This window comes from Carettochelys insculpta, chromosome 17 (assembly GCF_033958435.1).
Source record: "Carettochelys insculpta isolate YL-2023 chromosome 17, ASM3395843v1, whole genome shotgun sequence".
NCBI classification, from domain to species: domain Eukaryota; kingdom Metazoa; phylum Chordata; order Testudines; family Carettochelyidae; genus Carettochelys; species Carettochelys insculpta.
Genome location: NC_134153.1, coordinates 32,634,592 through 32,655,936, shown reverse-complemented (window position 1 = coordinate 32,655,936; position 21,345 = coordinate 32,634,592). Strand labels below are relative to the sequence as shown.

The window sequence follows — 21,345 nt, the reverse complement described above, 5'->3', positions numbered from 1 at the left end:
AGAGGAGTGCCTTTGCGCCTTCACTCATCTCCAGGGGTCATTCAGACATGGCACATGTCTCCACAGGAGCATGGACTGGAGGACGTGGAGATGCTTCTGAGGAGGCCAAAGTCTAAAGCAGAAGACAGACTCAGGCAGGTGCTGGAGGAGTTTGTAGCTGGATGCAGGTTAGTGGGTCTTTGGTTTCCTTTTGAAATCTTTATATGCACTTTAATGGATGTTACCAAGCCCCACACTTTCCTGAGGCCTTGCCCAGCTGTCCTGCCCCAGTCACAGGTGTAGCCCCAACACTAGTCACAGCAATGCTCCAACGCATCCAGAGTAGGACACTAAGCTGCAGATCCAGACGTTGTGGAGAAGGCCTATCATTGTTACAATAACTGGCTGGGAACCTAGTGTGGTCAGCTGTGGAGGATGCAGCCTGGGTGAGTGCCAGCTGATTACTGTTGTCTTTGAGAACTGAGGCTTGGATTCACACGGGGGCGTGAGTCTCAGAATTCCAGCCCTGTGGGCACCTGTACTCCTTCGGCACCTGTGTTATTGTGGTAAAAGTTCCCTCAGTGCTGAAGTTTCTCTGTCTGGGAACGTGCAGCGCTGAGGGCAAGAGAACATTAGTAGCCTGGTGTCTCAGGCACACATCTGAGAGGAGGCAAATCCACGGGCCAGGCCCTCTGCTCAAGTACTATGTTATTTATGAACTCAACTGGAGCAGCTTCCGTGGGAGACACTGGCAGAGCCCCACATCTGGGTATTCCCCAGCCAGTGAGTAGGGGCCCCTCCTGCAAGGGAGAGACCAGTCTGCCTGATGTGGGACTTGAACCTGGGTCTCTGCCACTTCCACTGAGAGCACTAACCACGGGGGTAAAGTTACAAGGGGCCCAAGCTATTCTGGCTGCTTTGTGTGGCTCTAGGTGCCTGTCTCATTCACCACCGAAGAGTTGCTTTAGGTGCCTAGTGTCACCTGACTCCTGCAGGGGGTTCCTTTGTGAATTGCTAACCAAGGCAGGTGCTTATTTTTGGAGAGGGGCCAGGCCTTCCTTCCTTTTGCATGTCCCACTGGTCACTTGGGGGGCTTCCTGCCTAGCAAGCTGGCTTATGTGAGCGCTGGTTTTTTTTACAGGGAGTCCAGGTGCCTGGTTTATGGTTTGTGGGTCGCAGTGTGGTCCTGTGACTTTCCAGGCCCCTGAGAATGAGGCTCTGTGACACTTGATGTCGCAGCACTTGGAGTGCGTTTGGCATGGCTGCCTCGGGCAGCGTTTCCCCAGGGTGGGCAGCGCTGCCTGGGGAAGAGGTGAACGTTGAAATGGGTGTTGGTGAAAGGTTTCATTTTCCTGTGGGAGGATGGGGAAGGGGGAGCCTCAGCTTTCCCATCTTGGGCAAGTGCCAGCCTGGTGGAAGTGGGAGGCACAGAGGGTCCTGAGGAGCCCACAGCTCTGCAGAGGTGCCTGAGCAGGGCCACGGCAGGCTGGTGTGCTCTGCTGTGCCAGCTGCAAGCAGAGGTGGGAGTTGCCCTGCATGAGAGAGAAGCTAAGAAGAGGTAGGAAAGAGTGCAGGAGCTCAGGGAGCAGAGGGTGAGGGGAGCAGGCTGCAGCTCTAGAGAGGGTGCTGACGGGCTGCTGGCTGGTTTGCCCCGCATGCTAAGCCAGCCGCTTTCTGCTTCAACCACTGCTTTTGGGCTTCCCTCCTTTGCAGCTCGGGAAGACCCACATAGGCAGACCCACACTGAGTCCAGTCTAATGCACAGTGCAAATGCTGCAAAGGCCATTGGTGGCAGGGGAGGAGAAGCCTTTCAGTGTGGGGTGGGGGAGGGTGTTAGTGGCGACCCTTCTTGTTTTCAGACCCCTGCCATGCCCACAGGAGGTGGGCTCAGGGGTCACAGGCTCTCTCCCACAGGCAGTGTTCACTAAACGCAGAGAAAAAAACCATGACGCGTCCAAACAACCTGGACAGATGTCGGCTGAAATCCCTGATGTACAACATTGTAAGTGGGGTGGGTCTGTGGGGCTGAGGGAGGGAGGAGCTTTGAGGGTCATTGGGTCAGGGAGGAGTTTGCACCCACTAAGGGCGCTGCTCCAGTACCGAGCCTCTAACACCGATGTTCTGCAAGCCCTGCTGCCTCAGGAGTGCCCAAACCTCAGTGAACATGCAGCCACCACAGCCCTTCAAACGCTCCCTGCTTTGACGCTCTCCTACCCGCATCAGCTGGGGGAGTGGCTGGGCCGTGTGGGGCGAGGCTCAGTGTGGGGTGTTGCTGGGCCATGTGGGGCTAAGCCGTGGGAGGTTTGGCTGGGCCGTGTGTTACTGGGCTCTGTGGGCGTGGGGTATGTGGAGCTGGACCATGTGGGGCCTGGCTCAGTGTGGGGTGTGGCTGGGCCGTGTGGGGCTGGGCCATGTGGGGTCGGGCTCAGTGTGGGGGTGTGGCTGGGCCATGTGGGGCTGGGCTTAGTGTCGGGTGGGGCTGGGCCATGTGGGGCTGGGCTCAGTGGGGGGTGTGGCTGGGCCATGTGGGGCTGGGCTCAGTGTGGGATGTGTCGGGGCTGGGCTTAGTGGGGGTGGGGCTGGGCCCTGTGGGGCTGGGCTCAGTGTGGGGTGGGGCTGGGCCATGTGGGGCTGGGCTCAGTGTGGGGTGTGGCTGGGCCATGTGGGTCTGGGCTCGGTGTGGGATGTGGCTGGGCCATGTGGGGCTGGGCTCAGTGGGGGGTGTGGCTGGGCCATGTGGGGCTGGGCTCAGTGTGGGATGTGTCGGGGCCGGGCTTAGTGGGGGTGGGGCTGGGCCATGTGGGGCTGGGCTCAGTGTGGGGTGGGGCTGGGCCATGTGGGGGGTGGGGCTGGGCCATGTGGGGCTGGGCTCAGTGTGGGATGTGTCGGGGCCGGGCTTAGTGGGGGTGGGGCTGGGCCATGTGGGGCTGGGCTCAGTGTGGGGTGGGGCTGGGCTCAGTGTGGGGTGTGGCTGGGCCATGTGGGTCTGGGCTTGGTGTGGGATGTGGCTGGGCCATGTGGGGCTGGGCCATGTGGGGCTGGGCCCAGTGTGGGGTGTGGCTGGGCCATGTGGGGCTGGGCTCAGTGTGGGGTGTGGCTGGGCTGTGTGCTGCCAAGCTCCCCCATGTGGCTCAGCCAGGGCTCAGACGTGCTGAGCCGTTGCTGGAGCCCTGGTGCGAGAGGACCCAGCCCCTCACCCGGCAGCTCCTGTCCTGTGGGTGCTGGGAGCCAGGGCTCATGTGAACTGTGCTGGTGCCTGGTCTGCGGCTTGGCTTCCCTTGCCCAGCTCAGCTCCTGCGGGGGCCCTGATGTGGCCTCGCCCCACGGAGGGCAGAAGAGCTGCAGCCATGGGGTGCTGGTGTGGATATTGTGCCAGGCCACCAGGTGAGTGACAGGCGTGCTTTGTGTTTAGATCCTGTGTGCCAAGCAGGGGCTCCGTGTGAGGAGACGGCTGACTCGTGCCAATGTGAAGGAGAAAGTGAACGAGACAAAGAGAATCCTAGCCAAGCTGCGCTCCCTGGCCAAAGAGGTGAGCGTACCCGGGGTGGGAGGGAATGAGGCTCCTATCTCTGGGCAGGCAGGTGAGGGGGCCAAGCCCAGGGGTAGGTGGGGGCTGCGTTCCCAGATGGGGGTAGTGGGCTCAGCAGGTCGCCTCCCTACTCTGAATAGGTTTTCTGATGGCAAACGCTGCTGTGGGCTTGGGCCAGTGCTCCAAAAACCCAGGCCCCTGGAGTAGCTGGATCCTCACCCTGCCTGGGAGGGGTGTGGCACATCAGTGGCTAGAGGCCAGCCTGTGTTATGGCCCTTATTGTCTGGCGGAGTGTCACTGTCCTGCAGTGAACACATCCCTGGTGCAGTCTGGGGTAGGCAGCTCGGCAGCCTGTCCATAGCTGACAGAAGAGCCTGATCTGCTGGCGGCATCCTAGCAGCTGACTCTGTCCAAGGTGCACAGGAGAGAAGATGATGGAATAAATGGTTCTAAGTGACTTCAAAATAGGGGAGCTGCTGGGATTGGTGAGCAGTACTTAGCGATCCTCATCCCAGGTGCGACATCACTGCTGTGTGACCCACAGCCAAATCCCTTCCTCTTGGCAGCCAGGCACCTGCAGGGAGACCCTCTCCAGTCCTGTTGCCCTGGGGTCTCTCCACAGGAGGGTCCATGTTGAGCACATTCTGGGAATCCGGAGCTGTTAGTTAAAGCAATTAGACTCAAATTTCTGCTGCCGAAAAAGAAACCTTTCTGTATTCAAAGTTTTCTCCTGGCTTAGGTTTAATCAATTTACAGAACTAATTTATTAAACTGCTGAAAACGTAGCGTGGATACTCTTAGTCGGGTGAAAACCAGACCTGCCTCCATGTAGGTCTCAAATGATTGTTTACCAAATTAAGCTAATTCATATAAACTAGGCTTAATTTCCATTGTGTGTGCCTGTGGTGTGCATTGCCTGGAGTTAACCCCTTGGTTTAGAATAGCACCTTCTGTGATAGGGGTGCAGCTTTGAATACAAACAAGACCTACCTGTTCCTGATGTTAATTGATGAGATGCTGCCCTGTTAATCCAGCCAGTAGAGGATTGTCTCCAGACAGCAGTGAGACAAAGACAGGAATTTAATCCCCTCCTCTCCTGACCTTAGTGAGAAGTGCACTTCAGCTTCTGTCGAAGCCATCTATATGCTAGCACCACATACCATCTGCTCTACTTATAAACTGACAGATTTCTCAGCCTGGATGTAGTTATCTCCGTGACAGTTTGTGTGTGGACGTTAATTTCAGAACAAAGAGGCTAAAGTCAATTTAGTTAAAATTGGGAATATGTGCAAGACGCTTCCCTGCCTACAGGCACTGAGACTGCGCATAAAGTAAAACTCCCACAGGCATTTAGGAAACATTGCAACACACATTCGAGCACAGGCGAACTGTAAGTAAACACTCAGCAGGGTGACGGGCACTGTCTGTTGTCTCAGTTTCCCTCTTCGTGATCTGAAAGTGCTGTTAATGTGCCACGCCCCTGCCCCTCTGCTGCACACAGTTGGGATGTGTTCCTACGGGTTGTCTCCCGCCTGTCAAGGGAGGCTGTGGAGCAGTGCCTCTTGCTGCTGTCACCCACTGCCATGGCTCACTACTGCCACTGTCCTCTCTGCTGTTGCTGCCGTGTTCCAACGTCTCCCAGCTCAGCTCAGCCATATCCCTGGGTGGCAGGGCCCTCTCCTGGGGCTGCCTCTGCTTGTTGGTCACAGCAACTCTGGCATTTCACCAGGTCTAACGTGCTACCCCTCAATCTGCATGCCAGTAGTGTCAGCTCTGGTGACTACTGAACAGAAAGAAGGGCTCTCAGCTGAGTCTGGCCAACTCCACTGCTAAATGCTGTTCAAACAATCTCTCAGGGGCTTCAAACAGCACGTGGAACAGCTGTTCTCACCCCTCTACCTTTCACTCGGAGTTGGCACCCAAGTACTGCTGCAGGAGTTCAACTTAGGGTGATCCCTTAGTTAGGCAGGTTGGTCCAGTTTTTCAGCTGTTGCTACTGCAATAAGGACGGCATCTGGATTTTAATCCAAACCTGATGGCTTTGGCAAAGAAGCTGCAACAGCTCTGCGGAGCGGACGTGTGTGCAGACGTGGTCTGCTGCTGACGTCCTTTCCCCACTTCATCATCAGGTGGCAGGGACGTGCTCGTGCTGATCCAGGCTCCCCCTCAGTCACAAACCCTTGAGGGGTGGCGGGCGGGAGATTCAAAGCCCTGTTTGTCTGAGGGCTGGGAAAGCTCGCACTGCACTGCACTGCTCTAGTGTCCCCAGGAATCCCTCAGTGAGAACACAGAAGGCCAGATAGAACAGATATTTTTAATGAAAAAACAATCAGCAGCACAAGAAATATGTGACCTCTGCAAAAATCTTGGCAGGTCACCTTCGAAATCTGCTAGGCAATTAAATGCAAAGACCTAGGTAGAGATACAACTTTTCAGTGTCAAAGTCAGGAAATGCGGAAGTGGAGTTCACCGAGTAACATTAACTTTGTCAGATTGTACTTGCTGAGAGAAGTAACAGGTGCTACATAATGAAGGTTCCAAACCTGTCCCTTAAAGCCATGGTGGAGCACCTAGCAAGTGATTTGATTTTCAAAAGTGCCAGGCACTCAGCAGTGTGGGAGTTTTGCTGGTGGAAGCAGGACTGGGCAATTTTGGCTCCTTGGTTGCAATATTCTCTCTGAGATGGCATTGTCAATTTCTTCCAGCCCCAGTGCACTCTCCCCGATGTCCTACTCTGGATGTTCAGTAACAACAAACGAGTGGCTTACGCAAGAATTCCTGCACAGCACATCCTCTACTCTGTTGTGGAGGAGGAGAAAGGCAAGGACTGTGCAAAGATCCAGACAGTCTTTTTAAAGGTAAAGTTTATGTGCAAAACCTGACCATATCTCTGCTTCTTTCAATCCATGGTGCTCTCCTTTCCTCCCCCCACTGTAGTGATTGGTTTTGTGGCCAAGAAGGCATTTGGAAGACTAGTAAAAGCCAATCATTCTAACGGCACAGTGAGAAAGCCACTCATTTCCATACCAACTACCGCCAAGGGAGCCCCTGGTCTAGGTGAAGACTTACTTGACTTCTCCTCCCACAGTGGGGTTGTTTTCATTTCGGAAAAACAGCACAAAGCATCTGGAACCCTTTGACACAGGAACAGTTCATCATTTGCAGAACCTAGTCATTCGCCTTTTGTTTAGAAGCTACTTCAGTTCAGCATTTTTTATCTTACGAAAAAGGCAAACTCGAAAGGAAATGTTTTGAGTTTATGTAAATAAAATATTTCAATGGTGAAATACATTCTTAGTAAGTTTGTTTCATGGGAAATTTTGACAGTTTTGGTTTTGTTCTGTAACAGAATATTTTTCCAAGTTTCGGAATTTCCCAAGAAACATACAGTTTGGTACCTGCCAGCTGCCATTCCAGCCCACATATGAAGCTGCAGGCACAGTGATGTGCACTGCTAATCACCCTCATGTGATTGTTGCTGCTGCACCATGTCCTGGGGGTCTGTTCATGAAGTGAAACTGACATTCTGTGCCCCAAGGTGCCAGGATCACGCGCGGGAGAGATCTTTGCCAAACTAGAGATCTACATGTGGCTGGGGGTGACCAAATACGTGAGGAACAGCACTGCAGAACTGCCGGAGGAGTTCAAGCCTGTCTGCGAGAGAGGCCAGCAGACAGTGCCGCTCCCAGCGCACGTGCTGCCCAGCCGGCTCAGCCGGGATGGTGAGTGCACACTGCTCTGACTGCACTGGTGAAACTGCAGTCCCACAGGTGATAATGGCAGTGACTGAGGGAGTCCTGCTTGAGTAGGATGCAGCTCTGCCACCTGCAGCCTTGTCCTACCACTCTGGTGTGGGCTCATCCCAGGCCTGTTTGGCTCATGGGAATATGTCTGCCACAGCAGCTTTCGAGTGCTGCTGCCTGCTCCTGTGTGGGTGGCCTGGGCTGGCTAGCACGGAGCACGGAGAGAGCTGCCCTCAGCCTGCCGTAGGCAGCATGTGTCTCTGGGCTCTGAAGCTCTAGCAGAAGGTCACAGGGACACGCCAGTGAGAAAGGGGCACTGTGACTTGATCAACTACCAGAGTCACTGTCTGGGTCCCCGATTCTAGGGTGTGTGACCTGCTAAAGACCTGCCCAGTACTTCACCATCTTGGCAGAGACCTCATGCAGCCCTGAGTGCCATGTGTTCATAGCACAGCACTCCAAAACTAACCCCCCACCAGCCAACCTTAGAGCACTAGTCGTCACCAGGCACAAAGGAATTAACCAAAACCAGACCCCTAGCCCCAGCCACGTTTGAGATATATTGACCCAGAGCTCTTCTGTGGACACCACTTTCCTTCTCACCCCCAAGGGCTGCTCCATTTCCCTCTGGGCCTGCCGAGAAACTGTCACCTTGGAGTGCCAAGGGCATAATGGCTCCAAATTCCGAGCAGCCTTGTAAATTCTGCTTTCTCTTGCCAGACTTCAGTTACTTCCAGCTGCGAGCTCACTTGTACCAGGCCCGGGGGATCCTGCCTGCTGATGACAATGGTCTTTCAGACCCATTTGCACGGGTAGTGTTTTCAACACAGTGCCAGACCACCAGGGTAAGGGCTCTCTGGTTCCACTGCACCCCCTCTCCATTGGGCCGAGTCAGAAGTCGGCTTCCTGGGCGAGGCCATCTAGTGTCTGTCCTGGGCTGTGGAGACGTTTCCAGGGTTGCTGAGTGTTGGGATTTTTACCTGGTACTTTCCACATAGTGTTCCTAAGGACTTAGCTGACATGTGGACTTGTCATGGAGAGGCACTACTGGCATACCACAGTCCTCTGCTGAGATGGAGGGGTGTAAGGCCTTGCCACCACAGCACACACAAACACACTGGATTGTCAGCATGTTCTAAAGCCTGGGGCTCATGTACACTGTGTCCAGGCCCACCGACCAAAGAGAGGGGGAAAAGGGGCAGATGCCCAAGAGTCCAGCCACACTGAGGACCTACTGTCCTAGACCCGGCTCCTTCTTCCCTCGGCCCCGCCTATTCTGGGAGTGCGGAGCCTGGCCCCCCTCCCACTTAGCCCCAGGGCCCACAGTGGATGTCGGCCCTGCTGATTGCATTACCCTGAATAATTGTACTATTAATTTTTGTAAGCAACCGCTGAACAAACCCGCAGGCTGCCAAGTATGCAAGCAAAGAGAGCTGCAGTTTAGCCTTCACTCTTTTTACCATTTCTTTATCTACTAACCCTGTGCTATTTGCAAGGCCATTGTGAATGTGTGGTATGTCCTCTGTTAGTCTTTGTTTCCTTTCGTTGCTCTTGCCAGGCCTGCTCTGAGCAGTGTGAGTATTAAGGAATCTTGGTTACAACAGTTGCATTAAGTTTCATTAGCTGGACTGTTGTCTCTGGAAGACTAGCTAATTCCCAGCGCAGCCCCAAGAGTCTCTCGTCTCCTCTTATCCCACCCGGTGAAGACGTCAGCAGCACACATGCTGCAGAGTGCTGTGCCTGGGTCTGTGCATTTGTGTGTGATCCACAGTCCCTCTCACCCTGCTTTGGGCAGGGGCTAGCTGCAGCCTCCCCTTCTCCCCTTCCGCTGGCTCCGTAAAGGGCCATTGTAAGTATGAGCATGATTAAATTCAAGAGACTGCTGAGCTCCACTTTCCCTGGCTGCTTTCTACACAGACCCTGGAGGAGACGCTGAGCCCATTGTGGAATGAGCTACTGATATATGATCAGCTAATTATTGATGGGAAGAGAGAGGATTTGAAGACTGAGACCCCAGTTGTTGTCATCAATATTTTTGACCATAATAAATTTGTAAGTATAACAGAATGACCCCAGGCCCTCTGGTGTCGACACGCTCAGCGTAGGCAGGACTCTGAGAAAGTGGAGTGAATGGCTGTCCAGATATATGTTCAAGTGCACCAGTTTGCTCTGCCGCTGCCCTGGGATTATATCTTCTTCTTCGAGTGGTCCCCGTGGGTGCTGCACAATAGGTGTCGGGCTCGCCCGGTGCCGCAGATCGGAATTCTTCCAGCAGTTTCTCCTGGATCGCGCATGCACCGGCGCACGCCCCCGGCCACGTGCGCGATCCAGTCGCCGCCAGTTCCTTCTCAGCCGCCATCGGCTGCAGATAGAATCTGCTCAGGATAAGGCCAGAGTCAGATAAGATAGCTGTTTTTCGTGTAATTTGTTGTTTTTGTCAAAAAAAAAAAAAAGGGAAAAGAAAACAAGGACAAAGAGAATATCAGCAAAAAATAAAAAAAAAAAAAGAGGAGCGAAGGAGAGAGGAGCAGACGAGAAGGCCACTTAGGCCACCCGCTGCCCCGCAGGCCGGTGATCGCTATTTGGGGTGAAAAGGCACTGACTACGCACTAAGTACCCTATTAACAGTAAAGGACTCACCACGATGGCCTCCTCAGGTTTTAAAAAGTGTGAGTCATGCCGCGAAGCTATGCCGGCCTCTGATGGGCATAGTGAATGCATCTGCTGCTTGGGGGAATCACACGTTACCCAGAAGTGTTCTCACTGTGCTAAGCTCACAGCCAGGGCCAGGAAAGACAGAGAGATGAGGCTTAAAGTGCTCTTGTTTCATAAGGCTCTCCAGCCAGAGTTGCCGGAGAAGCCTCACCCAGAAGGGCCCTCTGGGTTGCATAAGAAGAAGGGCTTGATCCTTGCCGGCGAGTTCAGCGAGCAGGACGAGCGGCGCGCAGAGCCCCCAGCCGTGAGCTCAGGGAAGCAACGACGCGGCAGCGCACGTAGCAGAGGCTGAGCCTCCAATTACACAACAGCCGGCACGCAGGGTGCTGAGAGCGCCAGTGAGGCAAACGCCGGAATCGGCGGCACCAGCTCTTGCGGCACCAACAGTGTAGGGACACCAGGCACGGAGCCTGCAGGCGCCGGAGGAAACTATCCGCGCGGCACTGCAGCTGAGCATGCCGAGTGCGGCACTGACAGTGGGGCCGAGATCCCCGGCACGGGAGGGGGTGGTGCCGGCCCCGCAGGGGAGGGGCATGGCTAAAGCAAAAACCGGGCACCGCAGCCCATCTCTGGACGGGGCTGCGCTGCCTTTAGCACCAAGCCCTCCCCCCGTGATACACATGCCGCACTGAAGGCCTGTGATTCCACCGGCCTATCCAGAACCTCCCTCTCCGTTCCTCCAACCGGTGTCACCCCGGGCCCTTGCCCATGCTGCTATGGTCGTCCTCATCATGCTGAACACAGACACCGCAGGCCTACATCCAGGGGCAGGTCCCCCCCTGCTGCTCAATACCCCCGTGTACACTCTCGATCTGGGATGGAAACACAGTTGTCTCAAGGGGAGTTAGTTTTAGAACCCCGGGACTTTCCTTCACAGTCCTCCAGGGAGCAAATGTATCATCGACCACAGGAGCCTGAGAGTTTGAGGGAGGTTTACCCCAGTGGTTCCTCCTCATTCTCCCCAGATGGGGCCATAGTCCCCGGGGATGTCTACCCCCTGGATGACCTTAAACAATTTCAAGAGCTATTCAAAAGAGTGGCTTTCACGCAAGACATTCAAATGGCAGAGGTGCAGGAGAAACATCACAAACTCCTGAAAAATTTGAGACCCCCGGCTTCATTCAAAATTGCTATTCCGCTGGACGAAGCCATTATGGAGTCAGCCACAACCACATGGCAGACTCCGGCCTCTATCCCGCCTACGAACAAGAGAGCGGATAAGAAGTATTTCGTCCCGGCAAAGAGCATGGAGTTCCTCTTTAGTCACCCACAACCGAATTCTTTGGTGGTCAAATCGTCCCAGCAGAGGTCGAAGGCCTCTCAGTACAAATCGGGGGGATCGGACAAAGATGCTAAGAAGCTAGAGCTGTTTGGTAGGAAGGTATGTTCCTCCTCTACCCTGCTATTGAGAATGACAAATTACGTGGCACACCTAGCAAACCACAACTTTGATAATTACTCCAGGCTTACTCCCCTCATGGATTCACTCCTGGAAGACAAGAAGCCAGTGTTAAAGGCGATTGTTCAAGAGGGCTATGCAGAATCGCAGATGGGAGTACAGATTGCCCTGGACATGGCGGACACGGCGGCACGTTCAGCAGCTACAGCAGTGGTCATGCGTAGAGAATCCTGGCTCCAGACGTCTGGTAGCCCCAGAGACCTGCAGGCGAAGATCGTGGATCTTCCCTTTGATACACATAAGCTGTTTGCAGACTCCACCGACTCAGTCCTCCATTCCAGTAAGGACTCGAGAGCCACACTTAGAACCTTGGGCATTTATACTCCCCCATACAGAAAAGTAAAAAAACAACTTTTACCCTCAGCAAAGACGCTACGCTTATCAACCACAGCGTGCTCAATATCAACAAGGCTACGACCGGGGCGCCATCAACAGCAGCAGCAGTACAGAACTCCCAGGCGACGTTCTCAACAAAGCCGTACGCCTTCGGGGCAGGCCCAAAGGCAACAAGTTTGACAGGTATGTCGCGTGCTGCACTATCAATACCATCGCTCAATGCCACTCTCATCTCATGTTCCATCATCGCCTCAGACCATTCCACTCCCAATGGCAAAAGATCACCACAGACAAATGGGTGCTGGAGATTATAGCCACAGGTTACATGATCCCCTTCCAGTCACTCCCACCGACGAAACCTCCTGCCAGGCCTCACCTCAGAGACGCTGCCCACAAGGCGAGGCTCAAGCAGGAGGTGGATCACCTTATGTTCATAAGGGCGGTGGAAAGAGTGCCGGAAAAATTCCAGGGGAAAGGTTTTTATTCACGCTACTTCTTAACAGAGAAGAAAACAGGAGGTTGGAGGCCCATCTTAGATCTTCGGGGCCTCAACCGTTACTTGCACAAGCAATGTTTTCGGATGATCACAGTTGCCTCTATACTCACGGCACTGGACGATGGAGATTGGTTTGCAGCCCTCGCCTTACAAGATGCTTACTTTCATATAACAATCCACCCGGCACACAGACGCTTCCTCCGCTTCACGGTTGGCAAGGAGCACTTCCAGTACAGGGTTCTTCCATTCGGCCTTTCTTCGGCTCCCAGAGTCTTTACCAAAACCCTGGCAGTGGTGTCAGCCTACCTGCACAGACGGGGTGTTTATTTTCCCATATCTGGACGACTGCCTGCTGAAGGGGGCCTCGAAGGCAGAGCTCTTATGCATGATACGCGTCACAGCAGACACATTTTCTTCGCTGGGCCTAGTTATCAACCTTGCAAAGTCAAAGACCGAACCCACACAAGATATAGAGTTCATAGGGGCACGCATAAACTCTTTCACAGCAAGAGTATACCTGCCCGACACCCGCTTCCTCACCATCAGTGCGCTGGTGCAGGTCATTGCATACAGCTCCACGGTGCCGGTCTTAACGTGCCTACAGCTGTTGGGCCACATGGCGGCAGCGACGTTTGTGGTACAGAATGCCAGGTTACACATGCGAAGCCTGCAGCATTGGCTGGCAAGCGTTTACAAACCGGCATCCCATACTGTCCACAGGGTGGTGTCACCCACGACAGAGGTGCGCAGATCCCTGGCATGGTGGGAAAATCCCAAGAATCTGCTAGTGGGGGTGCCCTTTCACCAACCACAAATTTCTATTTTTCTTACTACCGATGCCTCCTGCATAGGATGGGGAGCGCACATCGGCGACAAGGTGACGCAAGGGCTATGGTCCTCTGCGTAACAGACACTGCACATAAACATACTGGAGCTCAGAGCAGTGTTCAATGCCTGCAAACATTTTCGAGATTACCTGCACGGCAAAGTAGTCGGGATCAATACCAACAATACCTCCACTATGTTTTACATCAATCGACAAGGAGGAGCATGATCCCATGCTCTATGTGTGGAAGCAGTCCAATTGTGGAACTGGTGCATCGCCAACAACATAACGTTGAAAGCCTCGTACTTGCCGGGCACTCACAACGTGAAAGCAGATCAGCTGAGCAGGCGCTTCGCACTCATGCACGAATGGCAGATCCGCTCCGATCTGCTACGGCGCATTTTTCGTACATGGGGGTTTCCCTAGATCGATCTGTTTGCCACCCAGTACAACAGGAAGTGTCCCCAATACTGCTCCAGGGCAGGAGTGGGATGGGGGTCCCTGGGGGACGCATTCATGATTTCATGGAGGGGCCCGCAAGGTTGTGCAGAAAGCCAGAAGGGAGAGAGCTCGCATGATACTCATAGTCCCAACTTGGGATCGGCAGCAATGGTTTCCCTTGCTTCTGCGCATGTCGGACCACCCACCGCTTCCTCTACCGGTGGCGCTGGACTTACTCACACAGGCTCAGGGGTCCGTAGTGCACCCGCACCCTCAGAGTCTGCATCTGCAAGCATGGTTAATCCATGGCTCAGCTCCTTAGAGAGCATGTGTACGGAGGGATTACAACAAGTCCTGGAATGTAGCCGAAGGACCTCCACCAGGAGGACTTACAAGCGGAAATGGACTCGATTTACAGCCTAGTGTTCCGCCAAGCAGTTAGCTCCCCTTGACGTGCCTGTACCTGTAATACTAGAATACTTATTGGACCTCAAAAGAGGCGGGCTTTCTCTATCCTCGCTAAAGGTCCACCTCGCTGCTATATCAGCCTTTTGGCATACAGAGGAAGGGCCCACTGTATTCACCCATCCTATCGTCACAAGGTTCTTGAAGGGGCTGGTAAACCTGTACCCCCCTCGGAAACCGCTTCCACCATCGTGGAGTCTGGACTTGGTGCTCAGCATGCTATCGGGTCCACCTTTCAAACCATTAGCCACAGTTCCCCTACGTCTCCTTACAATGAAAACAACCTTCCTCCTTGCGATTACGTCAGCCCGCAGGGTGAGCGAGCTCGCAGCAGTGATGGCAACGCCGCCCTGCACAGTATTCTCAAAGGAGGCGGTAGCCTTAAGGTTGCACCCAGCCTTTGTTCCAAAAGTTTCTTCGGAGTTCCATCTTAACGAACCAATAGTTTTACCCTCATTTTACCCGAAGCCTCACAGCTCCAGCAAGGAGGCACGTCTGCGTCTCCTGGATGTGAGGAGGGCGTTGACCTTCTACATAGACAGAACTAAGTCCTTCCGGAAAACGGACAGGCTTCTAGTCTCTCTTGCTCCCAGGTCAAAAGGGGAAGGTCTCTCTTCACAGAGAATCTCAAAGCACATTGTGTCCTGTATAAAAATGTGCTATGAGCTTCGAAAGACTCCTTTGCTGGCCCCGCCTAGGGCTCACTCCACCAGGGCGGTGGCGGCATCAACAGCCTTCTTCAAGGGCATTGCGTTAAAAGACATCTGTAGAGCGGCGACCTGGTCATGTTACGACACCTTCGCCGAGCATTATGCCCTGCCTTGGGTATTCTGAGAGGATACCCGTCTGTCGACAGCAGTCCTCTCGGGGGCAAGCTGCACATGAACCGATTACTCACCTCCTTACTTGGGTTACTGCTGGGTAGTCACCTATTGTGGAGCACCCATGGGGACCACTTGAAGAAGAAAGAGAAGTTACTCACCTGTAGTAACGATGGTTCTTCGAGATGTGTCCCCGTGAGTGCTCCACCACCCGCCCATCCTCCCCGCTTCAGATCTCTGTCTAGTGTTTTTCAGGAGCATTCGAGGCGGTTGGTCAAGGAACTGGCAGGGACTGGATCGCACATGTGGCCGGGGGTGCACGGGGAGCGGCGCGCGCCGGCACATGCGCGATCCAGGAGAAACTGCTGGAAGAATTCTGATCTGCGGCGCCGGGCGAGCCCGACACCTATTGTGGAGCACCCACGGGTACACATCTCGAAGAACCATCGTTACTACAGGTGAGTAACTTCTCTTTACCTACACTGGCAGCCGGAGGCTTGGGTGGGGGTTAGGGCCAATCCCAGTGGCTCCCTGGGGACTGATTTGACAGGCTTCCTGTTGTCAGTCTGCTCTGGTTGTGTGCGTGATGAGTGAAGCCAGATGAGCTGGAGCAGGCTTGGGAGTGGGGTTAGCGGAAAGGGTGCTTCCTATACAGACATTGAGATGGATTCTGGTTTGCCTTCTGGAAAGCAGCTGGATCTGCCAAGCTGCAAATTTGGCTGTGTGGCAGAGTTCTCAGGCAGTGCCTAGACAGGCCACTGCTCCAACCAGCCCAGCTTGTGCACAGGAGCTGTGGCAGGGATTTGCTGTGCTCCCAAGGCCCAAAGTTGGAACTCACAGCAGAGCTGTGACAGTCATAGCTCACTCAGTGTCATTTCCACCCCTGCTCCACTGCTTCAGCTTCTTCCTCCCCGCCAGGCCCCCTGTACTATGGTCCCGTGCTCACCTCACCTCCAGAGAAGAGAAGAGGGAGACTGGGCCAGTGAGCTGCGTTCTGTCAGTGAAAAGTCACAGACGCGAGATGTGGGTTGAGGCCTGCCTTGGGCTCCCGGCAGCAGTATGTGGTGGTCCGAGAGGGAGCGGCCATCTTTCAGATGACTTATCAAAACTTATCCTGGTGGGGATTCAGCCCCTGGGAGCATGTTTTACCTGATAGGCTGTGAGAGTGCTGAGGCATCGACCCTTTGCTTGCAACGGCTGCTCCTTCCTGTCAATAGGGCTCTCCGGAATTCCTCGGGCGGGCCTTTGCTACCCCGCAGGTGAAGCTGGTGGATGAACCATACTGCAAACCTGCCCTGCAGTTCTTTGACATTTACAAAGGGCCCAAAGCAGCAGGGGAGTTAATTGCTACCTTTGAGCTGATCGAGTTGGATTACAGTGGCTACCTGGAGGTAACTGGCTTCTCTGAGGTGACAGTGTGGCAAGAGGCATGGGGCAGCTCGTTCCAGCTGCTGCCTGCTAGGGGCTTGATGGTGGGCTCTCTGCTGTCATCACAACGTCAGGCAGAGAGGAACGCTCCTATCGCAGGGACGTCATGGGCAGCAGGGGAGGAGGAGAGGGATGATGCTGGAGATGGGTGGGCAGGCTGGGGAGGGGATGTGTGGGGTAGGAAAGATAAACGCCTTCATTTCTGTACGTTCTGGCCATTCCCATCTGTCCAGCCATCAGTGCCCAAAGATGTGGAGCCTAAGGAGCCAGACTTCCTGGACGATCCGCGTGCTGGACGGTTCATTATCCCGGAAGGAATCCGGCCCATCCTCAAGGAGTTCCGCATAGAGGTGCCATGGCTTTTCAGGAAGTTTTGAGCAGTTCCCTCTGACCACTCTTCCCTCTAACATGCTACGTCCCCGTGCAGAATGGCTTTCACTAGGTCCACTAGTGTGGAGGTGACACATCACGTACCTAAAGTCATTCTGCACACGGCCAGTGTGCGGCAGGGGTGGGCCAAAGGGTTGTGGGGAGGGCTCTGAATGTGGGTTCATCACTAAATAGCAACTATGGGCTGGGGCAGTGACCCTTTGCTTCCAGTGGCTGCTCCTGCTTGTCTGTAGGACTCTCCGGAATTCCTCGGCATGGGAGAGGGTGAGGGCTCTGGAGTGTGACTGTGGATGAGTGGTTTGAGGCTGCATGTTGAGGCACGGGCATGGGATTCAGGAAGGGGTATTGGCTTTGGACTGGGGGCTGGGGTGAAGGCAGGGGTCTGGGCTCTGGGCTAGGGTGGAGGAAGGGGATGCAGAAGGGGGTATGGGCTCTGGGCTGGGTGGAGGAAGGGGATGCAGAAGGGGGTATGGGCTCTGGGCTGGGGTGGAGGAAGGGGATGCACAAGGGGGTATGGGCTCTGGGCTGGGGTGGAGGAAGGGGATGCACAAGGGGGTATGGGCTCTGGGCTGGGGTGGAGGAAGGGGATGCACAAGGGGGTATGGGCTCTGGGCTGGGGTGGAGGAAGGGGATGCACAAGGGGGTATGGGCTCTGGGCTGGGGTGGAGGAAGGGGATGCAGAAGGGGGTATGGGCTCTGGGCTGGGTGGAGGAAGGGGATGCAGAAGGGGGTATGGGCTCTGGGCTGGGGTGGAGGAAGGGGATGCAGAAGGGGGTATGGGCTCTGGGCTGGGGTGGAGGAAGGGGATGCACAAGGGGGTATGGGCTCTGGGCTGGGGTGGAGGAAGGGGATGCAGAAGGGGGTATGGGCTCTGGGCTGGGGTGGAGGAAGGGGATGCACAAGGGAGTCTGGGCTCTGGGCTGGGGTGGAGGAAGGGGATGCACAAGGGGGTATGGGCTCTGGGCTGGGGTGGAGGAAGGGGATGCAGAAGGGGGTATGGGCTCTGGGCTGGGGTGGAGGAAGGGGATGCACAAGGGAGTCTGGGCTCTGGGCTGGGGTGGAGGAAGGGGATGCACAAGGGGGTATGGGCTCTGGGCTGGGGTGGAGGAAGGGGATGCACAAGGGGGTATGGGCTCTGGGCTGGGGTGGAGGAAGGGGATGCACAAGGGGGTATGGGCTCTGGGCTGGGGTGGAGGAAGGGGATGCACAAGGGAGTCTGGGCTCTGGGCTGGGGTGGAGGAAGGGGATGCACAAGGGGGTATGGGCTCTGGGCTGGGGTGGAGGAAGGGGATGCACAAGGGGGTATGGGCTCTGGGCTGGGGTGGAGGAAGGGGATGCACAAGGGGGTATGGGCTCTGGGCTGGGGTGGAGGAAGGGGATGCACAAGGGGGTATGGGCTCTGCTCTTTCCCTCAAGCTGAGGTCCCCCAGTCCCAATGGCTAACAGGAATGCAGAGCCAGTGCTCAGGGTAGGGCTAGTGCACAGACCCCTCAGACCCCTCCCCTATAAGCCAGGCCTTCTGTTGGCTACTTTTCTGCTGTCCCCAGCACAGAGCTCTCCTGGCCATGGCAGCTCATTGCTGGGGCCAGAGGAGCGACATCTGTCCATGGCAGCTCTGTGCTGGGGCCAGGAGAGGGGCACCTCTCTATGGGCCATGGCTGTCATCTTTGATGACACCTGGCTAAGTGGTGTCAGCTTGTCCTTTGCCTTGGAGCAGCTAGTCTGCCTGCCCCCTGGCCTGTCTGTCGAGCAATGGGGTGAGGAGCTGGTGGCGATGCTGGCTGCCAGAGCGGAGGAGAGATCAGCTGGCAGCTGGAGGGTGGAGAGGGTGTGGTGAGATTAGCGCTGGGTTCAGATGGGCAGATCAGCAGTGATGGTCACTGGAAGGGATGAGGGGTTGGAGGCTGGGAGGAGGGGGCCAGTGGCTGGGAAGGTGTGTATGGAGCGTATGGAATCCCTAGAGCAGCTGCTGTGCTTGACTCCCGCTGTTCAGATCCTGTTCTGGGGCCTGCGAGACTTGAAGCGTGTGAACCTGTTTGAGGTAGATCAGCCCCAGGTGGTCATCGAATGTGCTGGGAAGAAAGTGGAATCAGAAGTGCTCACATCGTACAAAGAGAACCCCAACTTCAACGAGCTGGTCAAATACATCAATGTGGTAAGTAGGGCACTGTGCTCGCTGCCAGGCCTGGGCTGCAGTGCAGACTTCCCATGGGGCAGGCCTTAGCCACAAGGGGAGAGGCAGAATTTCCAAGGCTCCTGCCTGCCAATGGGGTTCTGCCCCAGATGGGTCTCCCTTTGGGGAGCTGGGGCCTGTTAGAGACCAGCTGGTGCTGGGAAGGATGCTCTGTGGCATGAATGCGTTCAGCCAGCATCAGGGGCTGCCTTCTGGCCAGTGGTGGGCCAGGCTGTAGTTCAGAACAGAGGTGCGGAGTCCTGGGACTGGTGCTGTCAGGACCCATCTGCAGAGGGAGCATTAGGGCCACTGAGCTAGGGGCTCACCGGGGCACAGCTGGAGGGAATGCAGCACTGGACACGTGGGTAAATTGTGGGCCAGGCTCTGGGCTGCCTTCTCCTGCACGCTGATGACAGCGAGAGGCTCTCTTACAGGAGCTCCCAGAGCAGGTGTACCTGCACCCACCCCTGAGCGTCTTTGTGGTGGAACAGCGAGCTTTTGGGCGCACCGTACTGGTGGGGACCCACGTGGTTTCCCACATCATGAAATTCTCTCCCAAAGAAATGGAGGAGCTAGAGAAGGGGCCAGAAGATCTGCCGAAAGGTGAGTTTCCAGGTTGGCACTGTTTGGCAGCCCTCTCGCAGGGCAGGGTGGTACAGGGCAGCGTCGGGGCACAGGACTGCCCCAGACAAGGCTGGCCATGCAATGCCCCTCCTCTTTCCCCTGATGGGCACTTAGATAACCCTGTGGTGACCCAGGCGAGGGTGAGCACCAGTGAAACTCAGGTCAGGTGGTCTCACTGTCTTTCTGCAAGGCTGTGGCCTCTCGGCGGTGCTGACATGAAGGGCCTGCAGACTGAATTCCTCAAGGGCGGCTGCTCAGCCCCTCAAACAAGGCCCTTAATGTGGGCTGGGGCTTAATGAAATCCCCTCTGGGGGTTGGGCTCACACCCTGCTGTGACGTGGAGAGGCTTCCACTTGCAACCTTCTGAGAGCTCTGCTGCACCGCCCGGGGCACCCACAGCACAGACACGACGAGAACAAGAGGGATTCGGAAAACCAGTCCCAAGCAGCCTACCGCTATGACCAGCACATTATCCCCCCCTGCACCAAATGACCGTCCCTGGGGGTAGGTCATGCAGGGCCATACAGTGGAGTGGGGGATAATGGGCGTCCATGGGGCAGGTTGCACCAGTGAATACAGTGCAGTGGGTGAGGGTAATGGCGGCCCAGGGGGCAGGTCACACAGGGTCCCATGCTGTGTTGGGAGGTAATGGCAGCCTATGAGGGCAGGTTGTGCAGGGTCACATGGTGCAGTGGGTGAGGGTAATGGCGGCCCATGGGGCAGGTCACATGCTGTGTTGGGAGGTAACGGCAGCCTATGAGGGCAGGTCGTGCAGGGTCACATGGTGCAGTGGGAGGGTTGTGCTGGCCCATGAGGGCAGGTCATGCAGGGTGACGTGGTGTGTTGGGGGGTAACGGCAGCCCATGAGGGCAGGTCGTGCAGGGTGACATGGTGTGTTGAGGGGTAATGAGCATCCGTGGGGCAGGTCGCGCCAATGAATGCATGCAATGCAGTGAGGGGGGTAATGGTGGCATTCAGCGGCAGAGTCACGGCTGCTCAGCACAGGCCAGAGAATCCCTCTCTGAATGGCCTCTCCTGCAGCCAGGTACTGCTCCATTACGACGAGTGGCCCGCTCGGACGGGGGGCCTCTGTCACGCTGCACTGAGCGAGGCCCATGTGCTGAGTCTGTGTGCAGTGTTAGCTGCTGGGGTAGCTGCCTCTGATTGGGCCAGGGAGCAGCCAGAGCACTCTTGCCATTTGCTCTTCCCTGGGTAGGGCTGTGGTGTGGCATGGGCCCCCAGCAGGCCCTTGGTGGGAGAGATGCTACAAGTTTCTGGATCAGACCTGTCACTGCCAGACCCAGGTGTGGGGTGCCGTGCCAGGAGCACCAGGCAGAGCAGTGGGACCCCACCCTGGATATCACTGCAACTTCCTGTGGCCACCATGCTTGGGTAAAACTTCCCAATGCAAGTGCTGGGGCTGGGTGGCTGTAGGTAACTCAGAGACCCTAGGAATGGCACCCTGGAGATCTCTCTGTGTCCTTGGCTGCATGGCCATTTGTAGCTGGTAATGAGACCTTGGAAGATAAGACAAGGAACAAATGATCAGCTTCCTGTTGGCATATGTAGTCTCCACCTTTCTCACTCAGCACGGAAAGCCTCTGTTCCACCCAGTGTCCCTCAGACTGTGCTCAACATCGGTGTGGCTGCAAGTGACGGCGGCAGCAAAGCAATCCCCCTGAATCTGGTGAAGGTGAGTGCAGGGTGTGCACAGTAGCACTGATAGTACTATGTGAGTGGAAATGCTGCTTGCCTGAATCCCCCTCCGCCAGTGCTAAAGAGAGGGGAGTACTCACATCCCTCAATCTGCTGGCAGTGCTCCTCCTAATGCAGCCCATACGCCGTTAGCCTTCTTGGCGGTAAGGGCTCACTGTGGACTCATCTCCAGCTTCCTGTTCACTGTAATGCCCAGGTCCTTTT

General features: G+C 55.6%; 1 protein-coding gene across 1 annotated transcript in view; it reads left to right on the top strand.

The window, feature by feature from the left end:
* The window catches only part of LOC142022095 (fer-1-like protein 4), a 94,370-nt gene that overhangs the window by 44,148 nt on the left and 28,877 nt on the right, over window positions 1-21,345 (top strand). The window contains exons 19-30 of the mRNA XM_075011592.1: window positions 67-167; window positions 1,894-1,981; window positions 3,392-3,508; window positions 6,214-6,366; window positions 7,047-7,230; window positions 7,972-8,096; window positions 9,169-9,303; window positions 16,028-16,201; window positions 16,472-16,588; window positions 18,622-18,783; window positions 19,236-19,404; window positions 21,015-21,118. Coding sequence (XP_074867693.1) covers window positions 67-167; window positions 1,894-1,981; window positions 3,392-3,508; window positions 6,214-6,366; window positions 7,047-7,230; window positions 7,972-8,096; window positions 9,169-9,303; window positions 16,028-16,201; window positions 16,472-16,588; window positions 18,622-18,783; window positions 19,236-19,404; window positions 21,015-21,118 — 1,629 coding nt within the window. The remainder of the gene's footprint in view (window positions 1-66; window positions 168-1,893; window positions 1,982-3,391; window positions 3,509-6,213; window positions 6,367-7,046; window positions 7,231-7,971; window positions 8,097-9,168; window positions 9,304-16,027; window positions 16,202-16,471; window positions 16,589-18,621; window positions 18,784-19,235; window positions 19,405-21,014; window positions 21,119-21,345) is intronic.